Source organism: Columba livia, chromosome 20, assembly GCF_036013475.1.
Source record: "Columba livia isolate bColLiv1 breed racing homer chromosome 20, bColLiv1.pat.W.v2, whole genome shotgun sequence".
Classification (NCBI taxonomy): Eukaryota; Metazoa; Chordata; class Aves; order Columbiformes; family Columbidae; genus Columba; species Columba livia.
The window spans coordinates 1,541,258-1,564,293 of NC_088621.1; the positions used below are offsets into that span (position 1 = coordinate 1,541,258).

The 23,036-nt window shown below is 47.0% G+C and overlaps 1 protein-coding gene across 3 annotated transcripts in view; it reads right to left on the minus strand.

Annotated features, from left to right (window-relative positions):
* AATF (apoptosis antagonizing transcription factor) overlaps positions 1-23,036 on the minus strand; it is a 52,968-nt gene extending 29,932 nt beyond the window's left edge. For all 3 annotated transcript variants that reach the window (XM_065036716.1, XM_065036715.1, XM_065036717.1), the window contains exons 1-8: positions 22,904-23,036; positions 20,245-20,433; positions 19,199-19,630; positions 18,423-18,560; positions 6,266-6,380; positions 5,753-5,957; positions 4,867-5,031; positions 4,030-4,113 (exon numbers count right to left, since the gene is read on the minus strand). In XM_065036716.1, coding sequence (XP_064892788.1) covers positions 4,030-4,113; positions 4,867-5,031; positions 5,753-5,957; positions 6,266-6,380; positions 18,423-18,560; positions 19,199-19,630; positions 20,245-20,433; positions 22,904-22,988 — 1,413 coding nt within the window. In that variant the 5' untranslated portion in view covers positions 22,989-23,036. The remainder of the gene's footprint in view (positions 1-4,029; positions 4,114-4,866; positions 5,032-5,752; positions 5,958-6,265; positions 6,381-18,422; positions 18,561-19,198; positions 19,631-20,244; positions 20,434-22,903) is intronic.

Here is a 23,036-nt window from a genome sequence, read left to right on the forward strand (position 1 = left end):
AACGGGCAACAGCAAGCAGAAGAAAGTTGCTAACACCAGTTTATGTCTTTGGAACGAAGCAGCGACGCCTGCCGGGAGCGCCCCTGTGCACGGGTGTTTCTGACCTTAACGAAGCTTCGCTATTAAAACCGACTCCATCAGACTCCCTGGGCAAAGGCAGGGACTGCCAAGCATGGAACAGCAGGCGGAGGTCGCGTGTTTGCCAACGCCCACGGGCTGTGTTCACAAAGGGCTGGAGCAGACGGGAACTGACTCTGCCTCCTGCGTCCCGAGCACACAAGAGAGCTTAAAATCTGCAACTGCTGACAAAGAGAAGGCAGAACATGTCCAAAGCAAGAGCTTCAGCAGCAGTTAGTATTCACCCACCTCTGCTGACACCAAAGCCTTTGTTAAAATTTACACTGGAGTCAATGATGTGTGCTTTCTGAGGAACTCACCTTAAAAGGACTCCCTTCTCTACACTAGTTAGAGCGACGCACACAAAGTACATTGTACAAAATTAGAGGGATTTAGAAATGCCACCAGGGTGTTGTTCAAGGGTAATAGAGATTCATTTCTCATTTTAGAGGTCAATTTTCATTTTAGAGGTTAGGTCTCATTTTCATGCGCTATCTATCAGTGTTTCTAATACTACAGTTGCTGACCTTTCTGATTTGCAGACCCCTAAGAATTTCCAGTTGAGACAAAGCGCTAAGTACAGCTGAAACCAGCCTCGCGACAAAAGGCTGATCTCTCAGCCCTCACAAGCCAATTTGAATTAATGCCGCGCAGATGCTGATCTATGGTATATCACAGGAAACAGCTTAGTTTACAAAGCTTAGACATATAATTGGAACAAAAGACATACTTTTTTTCTCTGATGTTATTAAAATCTTCAGAAACGCCAGTAAAGGCCCAAGTCATTTCTGCCCGAGTGCATCAAAGTGGCAGCGCCGCCTTGGAGCCCGGTGAGCCAGGCACGCATGGCACTGCCGCCTTGAAGCCCGGCGAGCCAGGCACGCGTGGCACTGCCGCGTTGGAGCCCGGCGAGCTGGTCACGGGTGGCACTGCCGCGTTGGAGCCCAGCGAGCTGGTCATGCGTGGCACTGCCGCCTTGGAGCCTGGTGAGCCAGGCACGCATGGCACTGCCGCCTTGGAGCCTGGTGAGCCAGGCACGTGTGGCACTGCCGCCTTGGAGCCCAGCGAGCTGGTCACGCGTGGCACTGCCGCCTTGGAGCCCAGCAAGCTGATCACGCGTGGCACTGCCGCCTTGGAGCCTGGTGAGCCAGGCACGTGTGGCACTGCCGCCTTGGAGCCCGGCGAGCTGGTCACGCGTGGCACTGCCGCCTTGGAGCCCAGCGAGCTGCGCACGCGTGGCACTGCCGCCTTAGAGCCTGGCGAGCCGGGCATGCGTGGCACCGCCGCCTCGGAGCCCGGCGAGCTGGTCACGCGTGGCACTGCCGCCTCGGAGCCCGGCGAGCTGGTCACGTGTGGCACTGCCGCCTCGGAGCCCGGTGAGCCGGGCATGTGTGCCGGCTGCTCTGCAGAAAATATTCACCTATCCGTGGATTCTGACACTGAGAAAAAGGTGAGAAGAACAGAGCTGAGGTGCAGCAGCAGCTGCTCCCCTTCACCAGAACACTGCCACCCCTTGCCTAAACTGCTTATAAAACAAGGGGAGAACATGAGAAAAGGCAAAGCGGGATGAACAGAGTTAAATCCCAAATCATCATAAAATTCCAGCAGCCCCAGACGGTGAATTCCACTGACTACCAAGACCCGGAGAAGAAAATTGTTTTTCCACAGGAAAAACAGATTCATTAAAGAGTTTTGTGTTATAATCTACAACAAAACAGGATAGCTACTTATCCTGTTATCATTAACTTGTGCACATCCATTAGATCTCATTCATTTTTACTCGCTTAATTTCACACAGAGATATACAAGAAGTTGGTTTCCACCATCCTTCTTTATCTGAATCTTTACCTTTAATAAATCATAAGCAGTAATCAAAATAAACTAATCATTATAAAACGTGTTTCAGAGAAGTGAAGGTGATACCAAAAAAAAAAATCTTTAAATGCAAAGAAAAAAGTGCCCACTGACATGTACACAGATACTGCGCAATAAGTATCACGCAGAGGTCAGAGTTCCTGAGCAACCAGGGCTCCAACAACCAGAGATGCTGCTGCCAATCACTCCCAAAGAACCCGTTCCCTTTCTACATTGTATTTATATATGTACATCCACACACGTGCACACGAAAGCGCTGCAGTTATGACCCATCTGAACACAAACACGCTGGCTGTCCCGTCGGCGCCCTGTTGCAACGCACTTTACCCTTCCTGAACGCAACGATCAGTTCGGCTCACCACCCTGGCACAGAAAGGAAAGCGCTGTATGAAACCAGTTTAACTGGGAGGTGTCAGAAAACACACAGCCATTTAGTGTCGCCTTATCACTGAATTGGCTTCGGCTCCAAGCTCTGCCAAATCCCACTCCAGATGTTGCCGGGCCAGCGGCACGGGTGCTGCATCCCCACCACTGCGCACAATGAAGCAGAGATCTTTGCAGATCATCTCTCCCAAGAAGCGCACTGGGGACAGGAGGAGGGGAGAGGGATAGAAGGGAGAGAGGAAGAGGGAGGGAAGGAAGAAAGCATTAAAAAAAGAAACAAGCAAGGAAGGAAAATGAATGTATAGCTGCCTGGCGGCTCAGCAGATGTCTGTGCGTGATGTACGAGGGTAGGATAAGCTGTCGCTGCCCGCTGCCAAAGAGCGGTAAGTGATTAAAGCCTCCGCCGGGCTAAGCACCATATTTAGAGTCCGTGGGGTTTGGAAAGTCGCACCCATTCCTTGCTGTGCTGCCAGATGTTGCTGCTGGTCCCGCTCTCCGCGCGCGGGGGGCGGCAGTTGGTACGGCGCGGAATGCAATCTGGAACGTTTCCGGAGGTGCCGCGCATTAAACCAGCGTCACCCATCCTTCACCTCCACCGAATGCTGAAACAACTCCAATTTGCTGCCACTTCCCTCTTGGGAAATGGCCAAGATACAGTTGTGCCTGGCAGACCCATTTATTTTACTCAGGTGATTCTCTTCTCTCAATGACCTCTATTAGTTTAAGTTTTAATTTAGATTAACCCCAGCACCCCAATTAACCAGTGAGGGGAAAAGCTAAGCTGTGACTAGTCATATTTCTGAAATCACGATTTATCGAAGTTAAAGTTATTAGAAAGAAAGACGGGCCATTCATCTACCGCTATTTTTATTTTAAAAACTTACCATTTCATGGCCAATAAGCACCTTCTTCGCACGGGTCCACGCGTTATCAATTACAGCTCTTTCTCCTTGACCACTTCACTGTTTTGTTATACTAACTTAATTTGTTCTGTGTTCTTAGGGTCCATTTGGACTCCAAAAAAATAAAGCTGGCACTATCACTTATTAAATAAATTAAAAACACAAGGTTTCCCTAAGTTGCAGCCTCCATGCACCGCGTGCAGATTCCTTGTTTCTAAGAGTTTTGCAAATAAAAGGAATAACTGACCTAAATCCAAGCTGGCACAACTCCAAGAGAAGTGCCAGAGAAGCCCTGCAGCTTCTTCATTCAGTAGGTAGAGGAGATGATTGAGGTTGAGAAGAGAGTAACTCAGGTGCTTTTGAGGATCTATCAGTATCATTTTTCATAATGGGACTCTACCCACGGGAACAGTCACCCTTAGAGAATGCAGTAATTTTTCTCCTGTGTGGCGATGTTGAGCAGTGAGAACTATGGGCACAGACCTCGTCCTGCAGCCCTGACTCACTCAAGTCCAGCAGGGCCAGCAATGGCAGTAACTTTACATCCACGACGCAGTCTGAGCTCACACAGCCACACATGGAAAGCTCAGTGAAGTTCTCTGAGGTATCTACAGAGATATTGGATGTTAAAACAGGTAACTGAGTTTCAATGGTAAGAGAAATTTAGAGCGCAGAACCAACCGCATCAGTTCTCTAAAGTATTAAAAACCAAGTGGAGCCGTAATTCCAACACAGATTTACCATCACCTACCTGGTGATAAAAGTCATCGTCATCAAATATCTCCTCATCAATGTCCTTCAGGTGCCTGTTGGAATCTGACGGAGGGAGGACTTCCTAGAAACACAAAGGAAACACTGACAGCTTGTCCGTGCGGGTTTCTGTCCCTAATTCTGACGACATCACATGAAGCAGCTTGCAAACACGCTGCAAGATAGGAAGGAATGGAGAAAAGCTCCCAACATAACAAGCTTTTAAGAACTGGGAATACATTTAAAGGCAAGGCAGAAACGCTGCCAATGACAAAATAGATTTATGATACCTTTACTGGGAAATAAATAGGACTGTGCAAAGTCTTTCTGGCAAAATACTACAGATATTTTTAATGTAATGGCAAAAATACATCTTGCAAGTGCAGTAATTCCACATGATCTCTCAGAATTGAGTATTTATTCATTCTTAAATACTAAATTAATAACAGACTTACTACTAACATATTCTGTGGGTTATATGCAGAATGATTTCAGAACAGACTTTCTGGGTTAAAGGTCCTAAACTCCACAGGAAAAACAAAGTTTTGTAGCTGCTGCCTCACAAAGCAGATTTAGTGAGCACAGGAGAGGCACCACCAGAGACCAAACCTTGTTTTCCCATCAAGAACAGGCACAGGAGATAATGCAAACACCATAAAGCTGGAATTGAAATGTCTGCATCTTTTCCTTAGCTATTACATTACAGGAATCAACACTCAGATACCACCTTCATAAATCTCTCACAAACAAGAGTATTACCTGCTAAAGGCTCAAGCTAATTGTTTTGCAGCGTTTCACTGCCGCCACAGGATGAGTTATATATACAAAACCCCCTTACCGAATTTTCAGGCAAAGATTCAGGGACCGGATGAGACTCCTGTTCCTTCTTTCCCAGCACCGTATACACTGATCGCTTGGTCTGTGTCCGCCGTAGTAATCTCTCTTTGTCCATCAAAATATGATCAATCTGAGTCAAGATTGAACGCTCAAAGGCACCGAAACCCTGCAACAACATTAACTAGTGTCAGATAATGCAGAAAGCTTTTCCTCAAGGCAGCAGTGTTCCTCTATCTTTCCATGTCAGTGGATAAGCAGACAGCATTCCAGGAGGAGGGGGTCTGGGCTTCGTTGCAGGGATTTCTGCTAGGATTTTTTATTTGTTTCCCAACCTGAGGCAACCTGACGCCTGGCTCAATAAAATGCCTTTGCTGTTCTGGTTCAGATGAACTTCTCAATGATTAATACTAACTCACAGATGTTAGGAGTCCCTGGATCTTCAGGTGAAATGATTACCCATTGTATTAAAGCGTACACTTCACGGAGGGGGAGAGCCACGGAAGCCTCTAGTTCTGTTATAAAACACAAACAGCTTGTTGATCAGCAACAGCGGCATTTTCATAGAGCTCACTTGCTGCTGGAGACTGGCTATGATGAGATGTCTAGTGGGGAGAACACCAATACTATCCAAGAGGTTTTCCCAAAACCATCTGCCCATGCCCATCTGCTCAAAACTAAAGAGAGCAGCTTATGCCTTTGAAATCTGAGGGCTGAGCTTCTTTCCAAACTCCTTCAAGATTGGTGGAAAGTGTGTACCTGTGTGTTAAACTCTCACTGCTCTAACTGGGCTTAACTTGTAACATCTATGACGTGAAACTTTCAAACCAACTTATTCCACAAATCTCTGCGAACAATAAGCATGTCCGCACACACAAAACAAGCCTTGCCTTTCCCATTTTGCCAGATGCCAGCTTTGTCTTCTCATGCCACTTCTGCAAGACACTGTTCCGATATGTCCTGAAGTCAGCATAGCGCTTGGCTAGGAAGTCTGGGTAGTCCTCCATCTTCAGCTTGCGTTTGGGGGGCCTCCTCCTCTTCTCCTGAGCCTTATCCACTTGCTCTTCATCACTACTGCTTGGGATTTCATCATCACTAGAACAAAAACCACACAGACTAAACACCATCCACCCCTCTAAGGCAACGTATGAATTCTTAGTGGCCCCTCCGCTACCACACCATGGTGATATTGATGGCAAACAACCCTCCTCCATTATCAGAAAGATTAGAAAACAGACTTCCCACCCTGGCAGAAGGAATTCAAAAGGTCATTCGTCCAGAGTGTCTGTCGCTCAGATACAGCAGCAACTGAGAAAGTGAGCACAGTCAGGAAGGCTGTGCATTGTCCTGTTTGTTGGGGAGTAGAGACCAAGGGATTCAGAAAGGTCTTCTTTTGTATTTACCTCTCAGGTTTTGATTGCTTTCCATCTACCAGATGCCTCGTGCCTGGGTATTGGTAAAGCAGCTCATCCTGAAGTTCCACTAACACTTTCAGCAATGCCTCCAGGGCTTTAAAACCTGCAGAACAAGAGACACAAGAGACAGTTTGCCACTGGTCCTCACTTCTGGTGCAGACTTAGCTTCTCATCTTGAATCTGAATTTCTGCCACAGCTACTGCATGTCCCATTAACTGTTTCTCTCTTATCAGTTAGAGATGTGGTTTTCTCTTCAAACTGATTTACAGCTGCTAATGGCAAACACCCCCATGCTGAGAAAGAACACTTCTTTCCCAAAAAGGGAGGAGAGGAGGCAGGACCTCCCAGCCACCTGCCTGGCTGCACATCGGGAGTGCACTGATCTCATGTTTCATTGACAAACATTAGGACTGCGGAGCCTAAAGGATTAACATATCGAAGCCGCAAGTACTGCATACAGAAGTGTCTGATGATACACACATATGGCAAAAACCTTTTTTGCTGACTAACTCATCTCTCTCCTGTGTCCAGTTCAGCTCCAGCTGAATAATATGAAGCAACACAAGGGAAAATGTATATATGTACATCCTGTCTCAACGTGACCTCTGACTTTTCTTTCATGTACATAATGGGCATGTTCCAGGGAGCAGAGGGAGAAGGGGAGGGCAAGAACAAAACCCAAACTCCTGCAGGGCTCTGACTATGGCTGGTTTCTATGCCGCTGCGCTCACCGTGCCGGAGGTATAAGAAATTAGACTGTAAGTAAAATTAAATGCAGCAAGATCTGATCTATGAGGGAAACTTAAACAATGACCTGGCAAGTTTCACGAGAAGATTCTAATCAGAAAAGTAGAACTTCAGGCCCAGAGATCCTTAGAAAGAGAGAAAGTGAAAAAAAGGCTGGGGTGGCGAGATGTACTACGGGATCAATACATGGTGTGAAGGTTAGTTTTACAGGGATGAACAGCCGCTTTCCAGGGTATCTGCAGACACTAATCCTGAAGGTACATCTGATGCTGGGTATCCAAAGGCTTTCAGAGCTGACCGCGTTCCTGTATCTATGAAGGCGCAGAGGAAACCATCTGATGTTCTCCAAGGACACAGAGTTGCAGCTGACTGTGGGAAGGGTTAGCTGCACACTTCACTTAACTCCCAGACCTGTTTGTTTCTTTGTAGTTAGAATAAAAGAATGGAGAGAACTCTTCAGTACTCCATCTTTCTTTACTGAAGGACACAGAGATCATGGGTAGAGTGAAGAGCAAATCTTCATCAGGCAGACAGAGACAGTGCAAGCAGAAATCAGCCCAGACATTCAGAGGTCTCAATCTCCCTCATGTTACCACTGCGATATTGCTCAGTTGTCACCATCTTCAGATAAATTACGGCCTGACCTCAGTAACAGGAATGTCAAGGAGAAGATGCTTTAAGATTTTTGTTGCAGACCAGCTGATGGACTCATCCTCCCCCGGCCTGCGGTTCATTCCAGATACATTCTGACAACGCTTCTATATAAACCTATTAGCGGATTAGATTTGCTGCACTTGTAAAACAGTCGTGTGTTAGCATCAACACAATTCCAGGAGACAAACAGACAAAAGCCCTTAAAAAGGCATTTGTTGTATGTGTCTGCAGCTAAACCATCACTTGCAAAAGCAAAATGCCCCCACCCCAGCCCGAATGCACAGCTTACAACAACAAAACCCTTCCCACTGCCTGCAACACAGCCGAATGTCCCCAGAGCTCCCGAAACTGTTTATTTCCTCCCCGCTGCCGATCCTGCAGCAGCAGTGCTAATGCACCCCAGGCGGCTTTGATCCTGTCAATTATAACTGGAGTAGCACTCCAGCTCTTCTGGGGTCTATCAGGGCCACGGCGAGCAGGCAAGAACGGAGCCCGGCTCCGTCTCCCCAGGCTCCGAGATACGGACCCCACCAGAAGTGGGGATGGGGAGCAATTTCATTTGGAGTGAAGGGGATGGAGAGGGCAGGGAAGACAATGACCGTGCGTCTAACCAGGTGGGAGGGCTAATTATTCCAGACAGTGGCTTCATCATGAGCCTCTTACAGCTGGGTAATTTCCGTGCTTTCGGTTCTTGTGTATTTAATAGCATTATTGGATGGCATTCTCATCGTTACTGTTGGGTGCTTAAGTGCGCTGTAAACTCAACCTCAGAAGCCAAGTGTCGCCCTCCCTTCCCTCTTCCCACACAGCCCTGCCCTATCCATTTCATGTTTAATTCCAGAAGGGATTGTTTTCTTCCCCGTCTCCTCTCTCTCTTCATCTTCCCTGGCATCTCTCTTACAATCTGCACCGTGATGTGCTGGGGTAAACATTCTACCTTCTAACACCATCAGTGTCACAACTGACACCTTTATAAGTAGTGAGAAAGATCTCAAAACTACCTCCTTCCCCAGGAGTTACTTCTGCACGTCCAACCTGTGTTTTTTGAGGACAGGTGGCTCAGTAGTGCCTTAAAAGCAAAAGAAGATGGATCCCTTTACAGCATTTCAGTACGAGCAATGAAAATCCCTAAAACAGTCCATACTCTGTGTGAAGGGGAGGTCAACTAAGCCCAGGAGAAGAGCAGACCCCTCCTTCCATCAAACCCTTTCTAAAGCTGCCCTTTGGGAAAGAGAAAAAGATGCTGAGTGGGATCTATCTGCAGCTGCTCCAAGAACACAACAAACGTGGTTTGAATGTAACTTCCAGCTTAAATGAGACTCAGAGCGTTTGTGGTGAGATGCTGACTTGTAAGAGTCACTTTAAGAGTCCACGGGAGCCCCTTCGTTTTGTGTACAGGAGTGAAAAAGTTGTTCCAGATCCAGCAGACAGCGTATCAATCCACCAAGAAAGCTGGGAGCCAGTACCAGTAAATCAAAGTGTGCCTTTCTGTTAATACTCTCTCATACGTTCTCATTTTATACATCCCCTCACCCAGTCAGAAAGTAGCCCTGGAGTATTTAGCTCTATTCAGGGATAGCACTGCCATGTATCAAAGTGTCAGGAGACCCACCAGAGATGAAATCTGTCCTACTGCTCTCCAGCCACAAAGATCAATTTTGTCAATGCCCGTGGTTACGGAGGAATGGTCCGTGCTGCTGGGATCCCGGGGTGTGGGGTGCCACGGTGTCGGTGCCTTCTGTGCTCACCCATCGCGGTCACTTCAGCGTATCTACAGCAAGGCAGCCTCCTGAGCAGAAAAACATCTGCGCTCTTTTTTGTGACCTCTAAAAACAGGGTCTCGTTTCACCTTCATGAGCAGCTGGGGGAGCAGCAGGAGCTGCCTCACGTGGAGACATGAAGACAATGGAGAAACGCTGGTGCCTCAAAGCCAGGCTTGCAAAGGTGTTGAGAGACCCAGCCACTGGGATCCCCAAAACTCCTCCAGCAGGTGAGCTCCTCCCCGCCTGACCCTGGCGCAGCCAGCACGTTGAGTATGGTGGTCAGGGACGGAATCCTGAAAATTGGGGCAAACCTCCCAGGATTTTCACTCCGTCACAGTGTGTTCATGGCACTTCACAGGGCTCGACGGGGCACTGCCACGGCAATACTGCGTACACACCGTGTGCAACCACAGAGCATCGTTACCAGGATGCGCCAGCACAAAACAGGCACCGCACACACAGGACATGGCTGAAATCCAGGGCCCGTTCCAAAGCTGGAAATTAACTACTTTTTCCCCTCAATTAAATCTGAGGGTCTGGCATGACAGGAATATCGCTGGCATGCAAGCTTTTAATTTTGCGTGTGCCTCCACAGGCTGTGCGAAATGCTCACACAGAAAAGCTGAGACAACGCTGGTGGTTGAACCACGGGAAGCAGAGCAAACACGGAGCTGCCAAATACTGAGACAGCCCCCCTGTCACCGGAGAGTCACCACGTGTGTCAGCACCGCACACAACGGGCCCAGCACGCCGGACACGTTATGCAAATACAACGGAGAGGAATCAAACCTCTTTTATTTTAATAGCTGTACATAATGAAAAGTATCTTTATCAGGTACACGCATTTACCCCGACATTCGCATGAAGGGGGGAAATTTTCACTCCTTTCAAACGGCTGTGGGACAGGAGTTAAGCTACAGGTCAAAATGGCACTAAATACGCTGGCCTGAGAACAATACTTCTCATTCAAATCCACAAGCCAGCCACTTGCACTAGTCATCCCCAGCAATTAATCCCCCAAGAAACACGTTTGATTAAATCTTTTCAAGCAAATCCTTTGCTTTGCTTTTGTTAGTTCACTTCTTGTCAACATCTATTAAAATATGCCTTTAATTCTCCCACAATCTTAAAAAACACCGATTCCACTGTCTTCAACTTTAATCAACTGTATGGCCGGCATTTTTCATTTCATAATAATGTGCTGTTTGGAATTCAAGAGGCAGGCTCAACATCAATCATTCGGCAAGAATTTTTCCACTGCAATAAATATGCAAATGAGGAAAGCCAGTCAGTCGTATTTCAGGCCCGACTTGCTAGTGTTTTAAAAAAGACACAAATTTATTAATTGCCGTTGGCCAGCGGAATCCTATTACTTTGGGCATTGATTACAAAGCTGTGTGAGTGATTATTGTGCAACTCGCAGGCTATCCAGGCATGAGGAAAAATTATTAAAGCAAGGCAGAGATTATCAACTCAGAATAACAATAAGCCTTAACATTTTAGGCCTCTAACTTCTTCAACAAAGAATTACGCCGGAGCTCCAGTGTATCATAATTCTGAAGTCTGTCAGTATTACTTTTGGAGCTTGCTCTATATTCCCAACAGCAGAGAACGTTACCAGACGGGGACAGGCGGAGGGAATTCCTCCAGGTATCGCATCCTAAACACGGGGCTTTGGTCTGTGATTCCCGCTGCGGAACCGACTGCGGGAGGAACAATCCGGTGCAGGCAGGACAGTCGCTGTCCTCACATTTGCACGCTGTGCGTCCTGGTGCCCCAAAGCCAAGACACTACAGAAATAAAAGGCTACTGTAAGACAGAAGCTACAAGAGCCAGTCTGGACTAAATTACAGGCTGGCTGCGAGCCCTTTGGCAGCAGAGAGTGATCTGATTGTTTTGAGAAGTGGTGTAGTTATGGATACGATTCTCACGGACTTCAGCTGAATCTTAGCACAAAGCACTTGTGAACCCGTCCAGGTTACTTCAGGAAATCACAGGAGTAACGTTCCCTTCACGCCTCCCAAAACACTGAGTTTGTGGAATTTTATCAAGTGATGGCAGGAAACAGGTCGACTTTTCTGCTGGTTGCAATGAAAGGGTTGGCTCCATAGCAAAGGCCCAATTTGCTGGTTCCATTGGAATGCAAATGATGCAAAAGCCTTTGCAGAGGGGAAAATTGTATTCCTGCAGCACAAAGGAGCCAATGCTGCAAACCCCTTTCACACAGGCAGCTCAGCTGACTCCCAGAGTCACAGAACAGACTCCATTTAGCCCTTTCACTCTAATATTACTGCATTTGACAGTAAGGACAACAGGATCAGACACAGATGAGTTTGCTAAAAGTAAAGAAAATAACTAGATGCAACAACAGAATCAAAGGCTTGGTATCGAAGGGTTTTATTAGTGGGGACTGGGGGAGGGGGAAAGCTGAGAAGGGAGAGAAAGAAACACTTCCATGAAGTTCATGCTCTGCTGATTTGCCTCAACCATCATCTTTTGATATCAGCCCAAACCAGGGAGGGGACGGGGCTCTTTAAAATGAGATTTATAAAACCTGATGTTTTACATTACTGTAAACGTAAAGTAGCTGCCAGCATGCATTCCCGTCTCTGCCAGGCAGGAATCCCCAAGTACACGTGCAAGAATGACAAAGGAAGAAGAAATGTGAAATTTCATAGTTATCTAGATATTAAGGCCAGAAGGGAACATTAGCCCATCTAGACTGACCTCCCCATATAATACCAGGCCATTAATTACATTTATCATGACAAGCACTGAGTTTCCATCTCCAGGTAACCAATTGCCAATTAATCCAAGTTAGCTGACATTTGCACACGCTTGCCTGGGTGCTTCGCAAGCCTTTGTTTCCCTGCATTTTGTTTGTAGGGTATACAGGCTAACGTGCACAAGTATTTAGCTAAACTTAGTTTAATTAGCTATTAATTATCTCAGGAAACTTAAGCGTAGGCAAACCTGTGTGATGTGTTTAAAGTGTGGTGTAATCCTACAGTTCAGAGTTCGGGTGTATCAGGTCAATGACAGACTCTTCTACCATTCCTTGCACTAGAATTTAAGACAGTTTTAAAATAAACCTAAACGTCAACAGTGTCCAACACATATGGCTATGGAGATCACCTATAAAACGGGAGCACTTCAATTTTCCCACATCTGTACAAGAGAAGCAGACAAATTCTGCTCAAAAAGACTAAACACCACACGCTAAAAGCCTTGGCACTCAGTGGGGAAGGGCAAGAGGGTTTTTTTCTTACCAGAGCCCAAAACTGCATGTCAAAGAAATATCCTGCACTTCTCCACTACCTCCCACACAGAATTTCTGAACAATTCACAGACACGAACAAGCCACAAAACACTTTCCTGGTGCCTCGCACAGCCCGAGTTCTGCACGTGCACAAAACATCACAGGCCCCACTACCCAACCAAACGTGCGCACAACCAACCACAGGCCCAGAACTGAGACCTGAGCCTCAAGGAGGTGAAACCTCCTCGCTTCATCTCTCCTCCCTCCCGCTCGCTGGCACCGGTGCAGAACGGGCACCCTGGAGCTTATCACCCCACCGAGCCCAGCTCTCACCTACAGCTCTCACCTACAGCTCTCACCTACAGCTCTCACCTACAGCTCTCCACGGCATCACATCATTACACCAACACTGACAAAAAAGGGTCTGATTCATTCATTTATTCTAGTCGAGATAAAAGTCTTCGTTAATGTCAACAGGCTCTGGCTCAGTCCCAAAGAGTTCAATGGATTCTTCATTAGATCAGAGGAAAGGTGAAATCTGGGGACACCTGCATCCACATCCACTTATATCAAATTCAACCCTGCATGAATTGACAATCACGATGTTTTTTTGTAGCCATGAAGTGTCTAGGCTAATACAATTCAATTAAAATGAACTACCAGTTTTAAGTGGGCTAGATCTGATCACGATAATTTACGCTCAGGCTTGAAACCCAGTTCTGCTGTCACACATTTGTGCAGGCTCCCAGTAAAATCTTCAAAGCAGGGATCTATTTAAGTGCATGATCTTGCCTAGCGCCAATTAATCCTGTAACTGCTCTATGCCTCTGGAAACAGCGTAATCTGCCTGTGCCCCGCTCCCTGGTGACACCTACCCCGCTCTGCATTAACGCATTAGCATCTCCAGATGTACGTACGGACACGTTTGAGTTTTAGAAGTGATCCACGAATAGAGATTATAACAAAATCACGACAAAATTACGAGTGAATTATTGGCAGCTGATTCCCGCGGGCTTCTCTGAAAAATCCTGAGCCTGCGTCAATAAGGCACATTTTATCTGACAGCTTTTCTCTAACCAGGTGTGTAAAACGACAAGCAGGTGCAGGCAAGGGGGAGCCCATCACACCGAGCACAACCCGGCCTGACACGTCCTCCCTCACTGGAAGCAGAACAGGCTCCCTGGTTTCTAAAGCAGCCCGACCTTATGCTTCTTCCACATGACCTACCTGGATGGTGTACAGAACGTCAGTAATTCTTTTAAAGATCAGGAATCAGAGTAACAGAACCCAGCAAAAATCCTCTACTAAAAAGACACTGAGAACATGCAACTAAACAGCCACCAAATAGTACCTTTCCCTCTGCCTTGAGTCCCTTTTTAACAAAATCTTACAGAACCAACCCAGAAGAAAATAGATATTCAGCGTGAAGCGTTCATACAGAAACGTTTAACATGCAAGAACGTGAAAGCAGAAAGCACATGGCAGTTTGGAGGTCTCCTGCTGGCAAGGAGCGTAAGTGGGGGTCTCAATCACGTCCTTAGGAGGTCTAGTCCACAAATGTGCTGTTCAGTCACAAGCCGCAAAGACCTGTCATGGGGAGCGGCAAAGCAACCTGGTGCACCAAGAGCCCAGTTCAGGCATTTATTATAAAGGTCCAGTCCCTCATCAGCACTCCCACTACAAATACACCCATTTCCACCCCAGAAACAGGCATTTCCGGGCCAGTCTAACTGTTTGGATTGGACTTTTTGGGAGTGAGGAGTCAATATCTCCTTCATTTCCCAGGCGGCACCACATACCCGGCTTTGTGCAGTCCCAGACAAGTCTGTGGAGTTTTATAAGTGTCCCTTTTAGCTCTGCTTTTCAATAAAACATAATTAAATAGCAGCTGTTGGCTCGCTGCACCCAAGACATACAACACCTTATAGGAATAACTCATCAATGTGTAACACAACTCTCGGGAAGTGAAACCATAGACATATATGAAAACATATACAACTACTTGTCTGTTTCAAGTCTTGCAGTTTCCACCAGCATTCTGCATCCTGCAAGAGCCTTACCTGCATCTCTATGGTTTTCATCTCTCATCTCCTCAACTAAAAGCTGAAAATAACAGATTATTCTATTTCAAAGCTAAAAGCTCTTTCTGTGAAGCATAAAGTATTGCTGTTTAACTACTACTCACTGCAACATTCTCAGCTTAGTATTTTTAACAGAATTTGTAAAGAGAAAGTAATTAGAATAGCAAGGACAGAGCTACATGACCGTACTGGGAAGCACAGCTACCCAGGGCACACACAACAGCTCCTGTTAATTGAGTGATATCATTTCTTAAAGCTCCTGTTGCCTCCCTGTCCCCCAACTAGCTGTATTTTTTTGGTCACTGAATCAAGATTGAACATAACAAGCCCCAAACCCAGGAACTATCTAATTCCTGACACTGGACGTGGCTTCACTGACGCTGCTCCCACCTCTGCTTTAGCTCTGCTTTGCCCTTGAGGTAATTTTTCGTGACATTTTCATGAGATCCACTTCTAACCTCCCTCCCCTTTGAAAACATACATAGAGAAATGAATGGCAGGCATGCAATCTGCGCAGAGACACAGCACAGAAACTTGCACCTTGCACTCTTTTTCTATGTAAATAATGCAAGGATCCTGCGGGAACATGCCAGGGATTGGAATTTTTAATTAATGGGTCTCTTTAATGTGCAAATCAGGAGCAGATTGCAAATTCTGACTTGCATTGATTATGAAAAACATTAATTGAACGTGCAAGACCCCAAACAGAGGCAACAGCTCAAGCCCTGGACTAGGCTGGAAGATACGGGGGCAAGAGAATACAAATGTATCTTGAAAAGCCAGACGACTGCAGGTGCCCGCGCGCGGGCTGCGGAGCTCACGCGTGCGGCGCCTCCAACATGCGCCGCCGCGGCGTCAAAACCGCCCGACTTCCTCCATGGATGCAAAACAGGAATAAACATGAGCTCCAGGACCACGGTTGGGTCTCCAATTTGTATGTGAAAAGGGTGACAGAAAAAGGTCTGGAATATAATTAAAGATTAAAAGAAAAAAAAGAAAAGGTAAGATGGTGCAAACAAAGCAATGCTGTCTCTTTAAACAGAAATTCATCCTATATAAATTATGGCCATAAACTTTTCCTGCAGTGCAGCCTAATTAATTCTTGTTCTATACACAAAGGGAAATGCTGGGTGACAAATGGGTGTGAAGCCTGAAAGCTGCCAGGTCTGCAAAACATTTTCTACTTCAATTTATAAGCAATTTTGCAGTAAATCATCCAGCAGAACCTGAGATCTCAGGAATCCAAGACTGTCCAAGGCACGTTGTATCGTTAAAAAATAAAATATTTCAGAGAAGATTACAAAAACAATAAATTAAACACTTGAAGTTTTGTAACCTCGAATCTCAAAATTTGGAAAACAAGCACGACCTTACCATTTTTGCTCAGAATTGGCTTTAAGTAGAGAACATTCTATTCTTTAACACGATTACACTCAAACCCTTCAGGAATTTCCCTGGCACCGCTGGCTGCACACAGGGGGGTCACAAGTGGGAGACGCCAAAGAGGCAAATATAGAAAGGACTATTTTCCATTTAAAAGAAAAAATCACCCTTCTTGTGAGCACAGAGCAGAAATTTCCTGAGTAATGGAAGGACTGGGATGAACTCTTGAACACCACATTGGTTCCTCCTATTCAATGACGATGATGAAAACATGCCAAATGGATTTTGTGTATTTGGAAAGAAGTGCTGAGGGCATCATCCAGTCCAGCAGAGTGATGACGTGATTATCCCAAATCCCATCCAAGACTGAAGCAGATCACGTACAATGGAACCACCTCAGCTCTCAGTATCTGCAAAGTCCTGTCTTCAACTCAGCCTTAAACTTCCTCATGCACAATTCTTCTGAGTTTTCCTGTGTGGGGAACGGGATCCTGCCCATAAACTGGGAACACAAGTGGGATGAGAACTCAGGAGTCCACAAATGTTTACCCAGCCCACTACATCACGTTCAGTTTAAAAGCTTTTTCTTATAGAAGCCATTAAACCACTTGATCAGCTAAAAAAAGTAAGAGTTTTATTGGAAGCTGATTTATAGTGAGATTTTTTTTCCTCCTCATAAGTCAAGGTGCATCAATTCATGAAAGAACTTTAAATATATTACGGTATTTTCAGAAAGGACTTAGTTTCACCTGAACTGGAGGTCGCAGCCCTGTCACCAGGCAGCAGCTCTGTGACAGAAGATGTAACAAGCTCAGACTACCCTGGGTAAAGCTCCAGCTGCTGATGAGACGTGAATCCCTCTTGCAGAGCCCAACACAGCAAAGCGAGAGAGAAATGGGTCTTTGCCACACAACACCAACTACATCCCTGGTCTTTCATTAGATCTTCACGCATAAAGTTACTCCTTATTTCACGCTTGGCACGTTGTGACTTCTGGAAAGAGCATCTTTGTAAGGCAGTGAAAGATAGCTGCATTGGACAATACTGCAGCTCATGAAAATTATTTGTATTGCAAGCTACTTTACTGCACAATTACAATTTAAAAAAATATAAATTAAGAAAGGAATGTAAATCTGGTCCCTTAGAATACACAGGAAAACACTGAACAAGTGCAGTAGTATCAGAATGTTCCTAAATTCATCACTTCTCTCAGTTGGCTGCCCAGGTCACTCCAACTATATTTTCTTGTTGTCTTTGCAGATGAAATACAGAACGCAAACCCAGCTCTCAGGAACACCAGAGTGCACTACTGCAACTTCCCTGCCCAGATCACGAGAAGAGGGCAGGGAGGGAATCACTGAGCTGTTATTAACAGTGGATTTTCCTTTACTGTTCTGGACAACTGAAAGATTAACCTCTCTGCTGTACTGTGTACAGTATTACACTCCGTGTTCCTGGACATATTTCGCTTATGGGAAATATCAAAATGTCAACCATTGTTTCTGTTAAAGGTCTTTAATGATATTGCATTTTAGACCTGTAATGAAACACAGTGCTCGGTGCAGTTTGTAATGCATCTCATTAATATATTAATAACATGCATTTCACTGAAAGGTCAGCTTACTATTGTTGGGAGTTTGCCTTTTTCCTAATCACTTCATTTAAAGCAGCAGAGCTAACTTTGAAATATAAAGTACCTCACCTACTGTAACTCCCCCTAAGCTGATTAACTCCTGCATTCACATCAGCTGTAAGCCACGAGGTAACAGTCAAAACTTGGTGAAGGGGCAAGAATCAGGGTCAGGTTTGATGACGGTGAAAGTTCCTAATCCGCTTTTAAGACGACTTGGGTCGGCCTGGTTAGGGCAAATCTTCGCAGTCACTGACCCAGCAGAAAATCAGCACCACGAGGTGTCTCTGGACAAAGAAGCAACCCAACCCTGCACCAAACAGCAGTAACCAAACCAATTATTTCTAGGATCCAGCACGAAACCTAAATTTGACACGGAATCCCCACAGAACTAGAAATAAGAGCAGGACCCAAGCCGAGGCTTCCCAGCACTGCCCAAGCAACAAGACACACTTTTTGGTTTCTCTTTGTGTGGTACCTAATGAACAAGGCATACAAACAAACAGCTAATACTACAGACACGTGCAACTCAAAGCCATCACTTTCCCATTAATACTTCCCAAAACAGGCAAAACATATTGGCTACAGCAGAGTCTACCCAAAGGAGAAAGATTAAAGAATTCTTACAGCTCTCGACAGCATTGTCAAATTCTTGTCCACCTTCCTTTCTGAAGAGCGGGTAAGTATCTGGCTGCGGAAGCCGGTTGGCTGTGTGGAGCGCCTTCTGCATCTTGATCCTCCCTTCCAATAGCAGATCCCACAGTGCTTCATAACAAAGAGAAAAGAAAACAATTATTCAGCAAGCCAAAGTACAGTTGATTCAACAGCACAGGCTTTGGGCTACATTACTCGTGGTTAGGGCAAACCTTTGCATTCACTGACCCAGCACAAAATTGGTGGCACAAGGTGTCTCTGGACAAAGCAGCATCCCACCCTATGATCCTGCCTGCAGTTCTGTTATCCACAGAACCCCATCCCTTTGCTGTACTGTTGAAAAGGACATTCTGCAAATGGAGGTTGATAGGAGGTTGATAGTTTAATAGGACAGACAGAAAGAAATTGCATTCAGTATCACATTTTGAAAAGAAACAGAAGCGATATCAGCATCGCTGCTCAGCACTATTAAAGTGCAGAAAGTCCCCATCCCCTCCAACACTACAAGTATATTCAGCACTGGTTCAATTAAGCCAGCGGATAAATACACTTCATAACAGGGAATCTGGTACCAGCAGTGACGCCAGTTTGCACAGCAGACTTGGCAGAACATTTGCTAATGACTAGGGCCGCTGCAGCATGCACATGCAGTATGCTAATAGCATGTTAACAGGCTGAAGGGGTTCCTAACGTGGCCAGTTTCTATACTGTCAGCGAGGTGAAAGTCTTGGCAAAAGACATGCACAAACCTAGCTGGTTCTTCACAGATTTGCCTTTTTCTACTTCTTCAGACTCTTGTCCTTTTGAGAATGTCATCACTCCCCCATCATCTTCACTGTCTCTGGTTTCCTTTACATTGTTGTGGTTTTCACTCCCATATTCCTCCTCGTGACCTCCTTTTTCCACGCTGGCATCATCTTCATCCTCTTCATCCTCATCTTCCCCCTCACTGCTTCCTGCATCATCCATCCCCTCTGCAAATTTCTCAAAGTCTGTGATATTCTGGAAACTGAACTTCGGTGCCTTAGCCTTGACAGACACATCTGTCTCTTCATCATCTTCCAAGTCATCCTCCTGGTCACTGCCAGCACTGCTGAGCTTCTCCTTTGTCTTACTGCCTAAGCTGCCGTTCTCTTCTGAATCTTCACTGCCACTGTACCATTCATCTAATGCCTCGTCAGCTAATAATTAAAAGAGAAAAAGTTATTTACTTATTAGCAAAACATGCCGCTTTGTAGCATGCATCATCAATAGCTGCAGGTTTGGGCTATTTGAGCTCCAAACTCCATTTCATCTGTGTATGATGTTACTCGCTGCTTCGGGTAAACAAAAGAAACATAAGGCCATATCCACAAAAGTATCTCAGCTCCCATTTTCTGCCGCAATGATTAGGAGATTCCTGGCTTAGCTCTCCCATGAAACACTGACATAATAAGCAATCAAAGTGTATACTTGTAGTCCCTGAGATACACAGGCTTAAAAATGGGAGCTGTTTCTTTTCCTCCACACAATGTTCAGTCAGTGCACTGACCTTCATCTTACACCCAGTCACACTCATTCCTCGAGCCCTGCAAGTGACCTCCTCTTTGGAATTTCCCCTTTCCTCGGGCCAAAAAATACGGCCTGGATTTCAGGAGGGCACTTCAAGATGTCCAACTGAACTGTACCTTTTTTTCGCCCTGTAACGGGGACCTAAAGTTTGTCATCTAAGTTCAGATGGCACTAGCTCGGCTAACATGCCAGCATCGAATTATGGGCACTCTAGTGAAAAAGGGAAAGAAATGAGATTTCTTACCAGATCCCTCTTCAGACGGAGCATCTCCCCAGAGTTCTGCTTGCAAGGCTTTGCGAGATGTAGCTTTTCCACTGTACCTTTTATCAGCTTCCAAGAGAGAGGCTGAAGCTTTTTTCCGTATATTACCAACAGGGAAAATGTCATCTGCGGTTTCATCCTCAAATTTGTCAATCACCTTAGCAACTGTAGCTGGGGGGAAAAAGGGGAGACGGCATTTATAAACAGAACTGAATTTCAGACTACAAGAGTGAGATGCAGGAAGCAGCCATGGAAAACTCCTCATGCTCTACAAATAAAAGTATACTGCAAAAGTGAGCTGGATGGCAACACAGCCCCGCACAAGAGTCTGGCTTCTAGGCCTCGAGACAGAGCAAGGCTCTGCCTGGCCTGGTGCAGGAAAGGCAGCACACCGGTCTTCTGCAAAGGGGGAAAAGTCGCTGGGGAATCAAAGGCAAAGAAAAGGCCTCAAAGCTGGATTTTGTGTTGGTCAGCACCAGTCCTGCCTAGAAACTATTCAGTGAATAATATGAGAGATAAGACAGCGCCAAGGGTATTTTTCAGAAAACATTCTGTGACTTCTCTGCAGCCAGGCGTGCTCTGCCTCCTGCACAAGGAAGGCAGATCCTACACCAACTGACCAATTCCAGCCCCCTCCCCATACTCTGGGCTTCTCCATATGCAGGTTTGGTAGCACAGGGCTCACCTGCAATACAGACGTGAACGTTCATTAACCCACACCAAAAATCCTGCTGAATTCTTTTTTCTTTCTGAATGAACGCCGCCTGCATTCACACTTTCTTCCCCGCCTCTTCTTTATTTTAGGGAACCCGCACAAAGCGCTAGACAAACTAAGCCTATCCAAGCCCTTCCACAGATTGGCGAGGGTCTCATGAGCAGTGATGTCCTCCAGGTGGAGGGCTCAGTAAAGCTGAACGCCTTCACACACTTCACACTTAGAGATTAAATGAGGAAAAATGCAATTCAGGTGCACTCTGGCCTCTTGCTATATGCACGAGCCGCATAAATATGTAAACATTTTAGAATGGCTAAACAGAGAAAATAATTTAGCTGTGGTTATTACCCTCTTTCATACCGATCTCCTCCAGGACACAGGAACAGAGCAGTCCAGCAAAGAGAACACATCATACTATACCCCCTCTCCCTCATTGTCATTCATGAGCAAGACACCCTGTATGCAAAATTACAGGGTTAGCTTTGTTCAACCAATCGAGTGATCCAACTGGCTGAACATCGCAAAGTGCTCTTTTAATGTGTGTTTGGAAATGTTAATGCCTCACATATAGTGTTTACTTGAGGCAGGGGGGAAGCAAAAAAAATCTCCTGCTCATAATCAAAGCAACAAGATCTGGTCTAAATACAGTGACTCCAGCTACGAGAGGATGGCGGGATGCTCAGCACCAGGGAACATCTGTGAGGGGGCAGATGCAGAATGACCTGTTGCACTCAATGGATCTTCTGGCGTTCTCCATCTTGGCATCGCTAAAGCATGAAGTCTGAAACTAAATCGTGATTACTAACATGGGAAAATGCCTCTGCTGACTACATTAATTTCCCCAATGGTTACTAAAGTGTTGCTTACAAGATACTATTGCTCTCATCTACGCTGGCGTGTGCTAGCTGGCACATTTACCATGACTGGAGCCAACCGCTGTCAGCATGTGAGGGTCACTGCGCTCTCTCTCGAGAGGTGAATGCAGGAGCTTGTGCCAGCTGTGGTCTAGAGGCGCGTCCTGCCCCATGGCTTGGCTGGTCTGCTGGCCAGTGGGGACACCGCTCTGGAGACGGTAACTCAATGGCAGGAACTCAAGGAAACTGAGAGGATGACACTGCCGCCTATATGTCACGGGGAAAGGAATAAACTTCTCAAAATTCATGACTAAGGTAAGAGAACTCGGTGTAAAAGGTAAGTTGGATACTGGTCACTGGCAAGCACCAACAGAGACACGTGCAGGGTGCTGTGGCCTGGTGTGAGTGCACGGTGTGGTGTGATGTGCCAGCCGGCGTCGCCAGCAAGGGCTGCGCTCCAGCGACGGGAGGCAGCTCTGCCCTGACACGGCACTTTTATGTCCCTTCTTCTGGAGATCTCCAGCCGGTTTGCTCCCAGCCCGGCTCTGCACAGCCCGGCCTGCGGCGAGGCCTGCGCGGGGGCAGCGGGCCCGGGCAGAACCAGTGCTGGGGGAGCTCCAGCCTCGGCCTTGAGGTGACCCCGGCCCCTGGAGCAGCCCCGGCCCCTGGGGGAACCCGGTCCTGAGCGAACCCTGATCCTTGAGGAATCCTGGCCGCTGAGGTGACGCCGGCCATGAGGAGACCCCGATCCCCGAGAGAACCTCGATCCCTGAGGTGACCCCGGTCTCGGCCCTGACCCGTCCGGGGGCGGTGCTGCGGGTACCGCCAGGCCGAGCGCCGCTGGCAGTGGGGCCGCCCGGGGCACAGCGGGGCGGGCCAACCTCCGCCCGCGGCTCGGGGAGAACGAGGCGCCCAGCGGGGCTGAGGGGGCCCCGCGCCCGGGCCGAGCTCCCCCGCGGCGGCGCCACGTGCGGCCGCTCCGGCGGCGCCCGCCCTGCCCTGCCCGGCCCTGCCCAGCCCGGCTCGCCCCCGCCGGCCGCGGGTATTACGCCCTCCTCCCGGCCTCCCTCACCTTCCTCCGCGTCGTCCTCGGGGTCGCGCAGGCCGGGCCGGGGGTTCAGCAGCTCCTCCAGCTGCCGCGCTAAGGGCGCCGCCATCTTGCCACGGGAGGGACGGAGGGAGAGAGGAAGGGGCGGGGCCGCGGG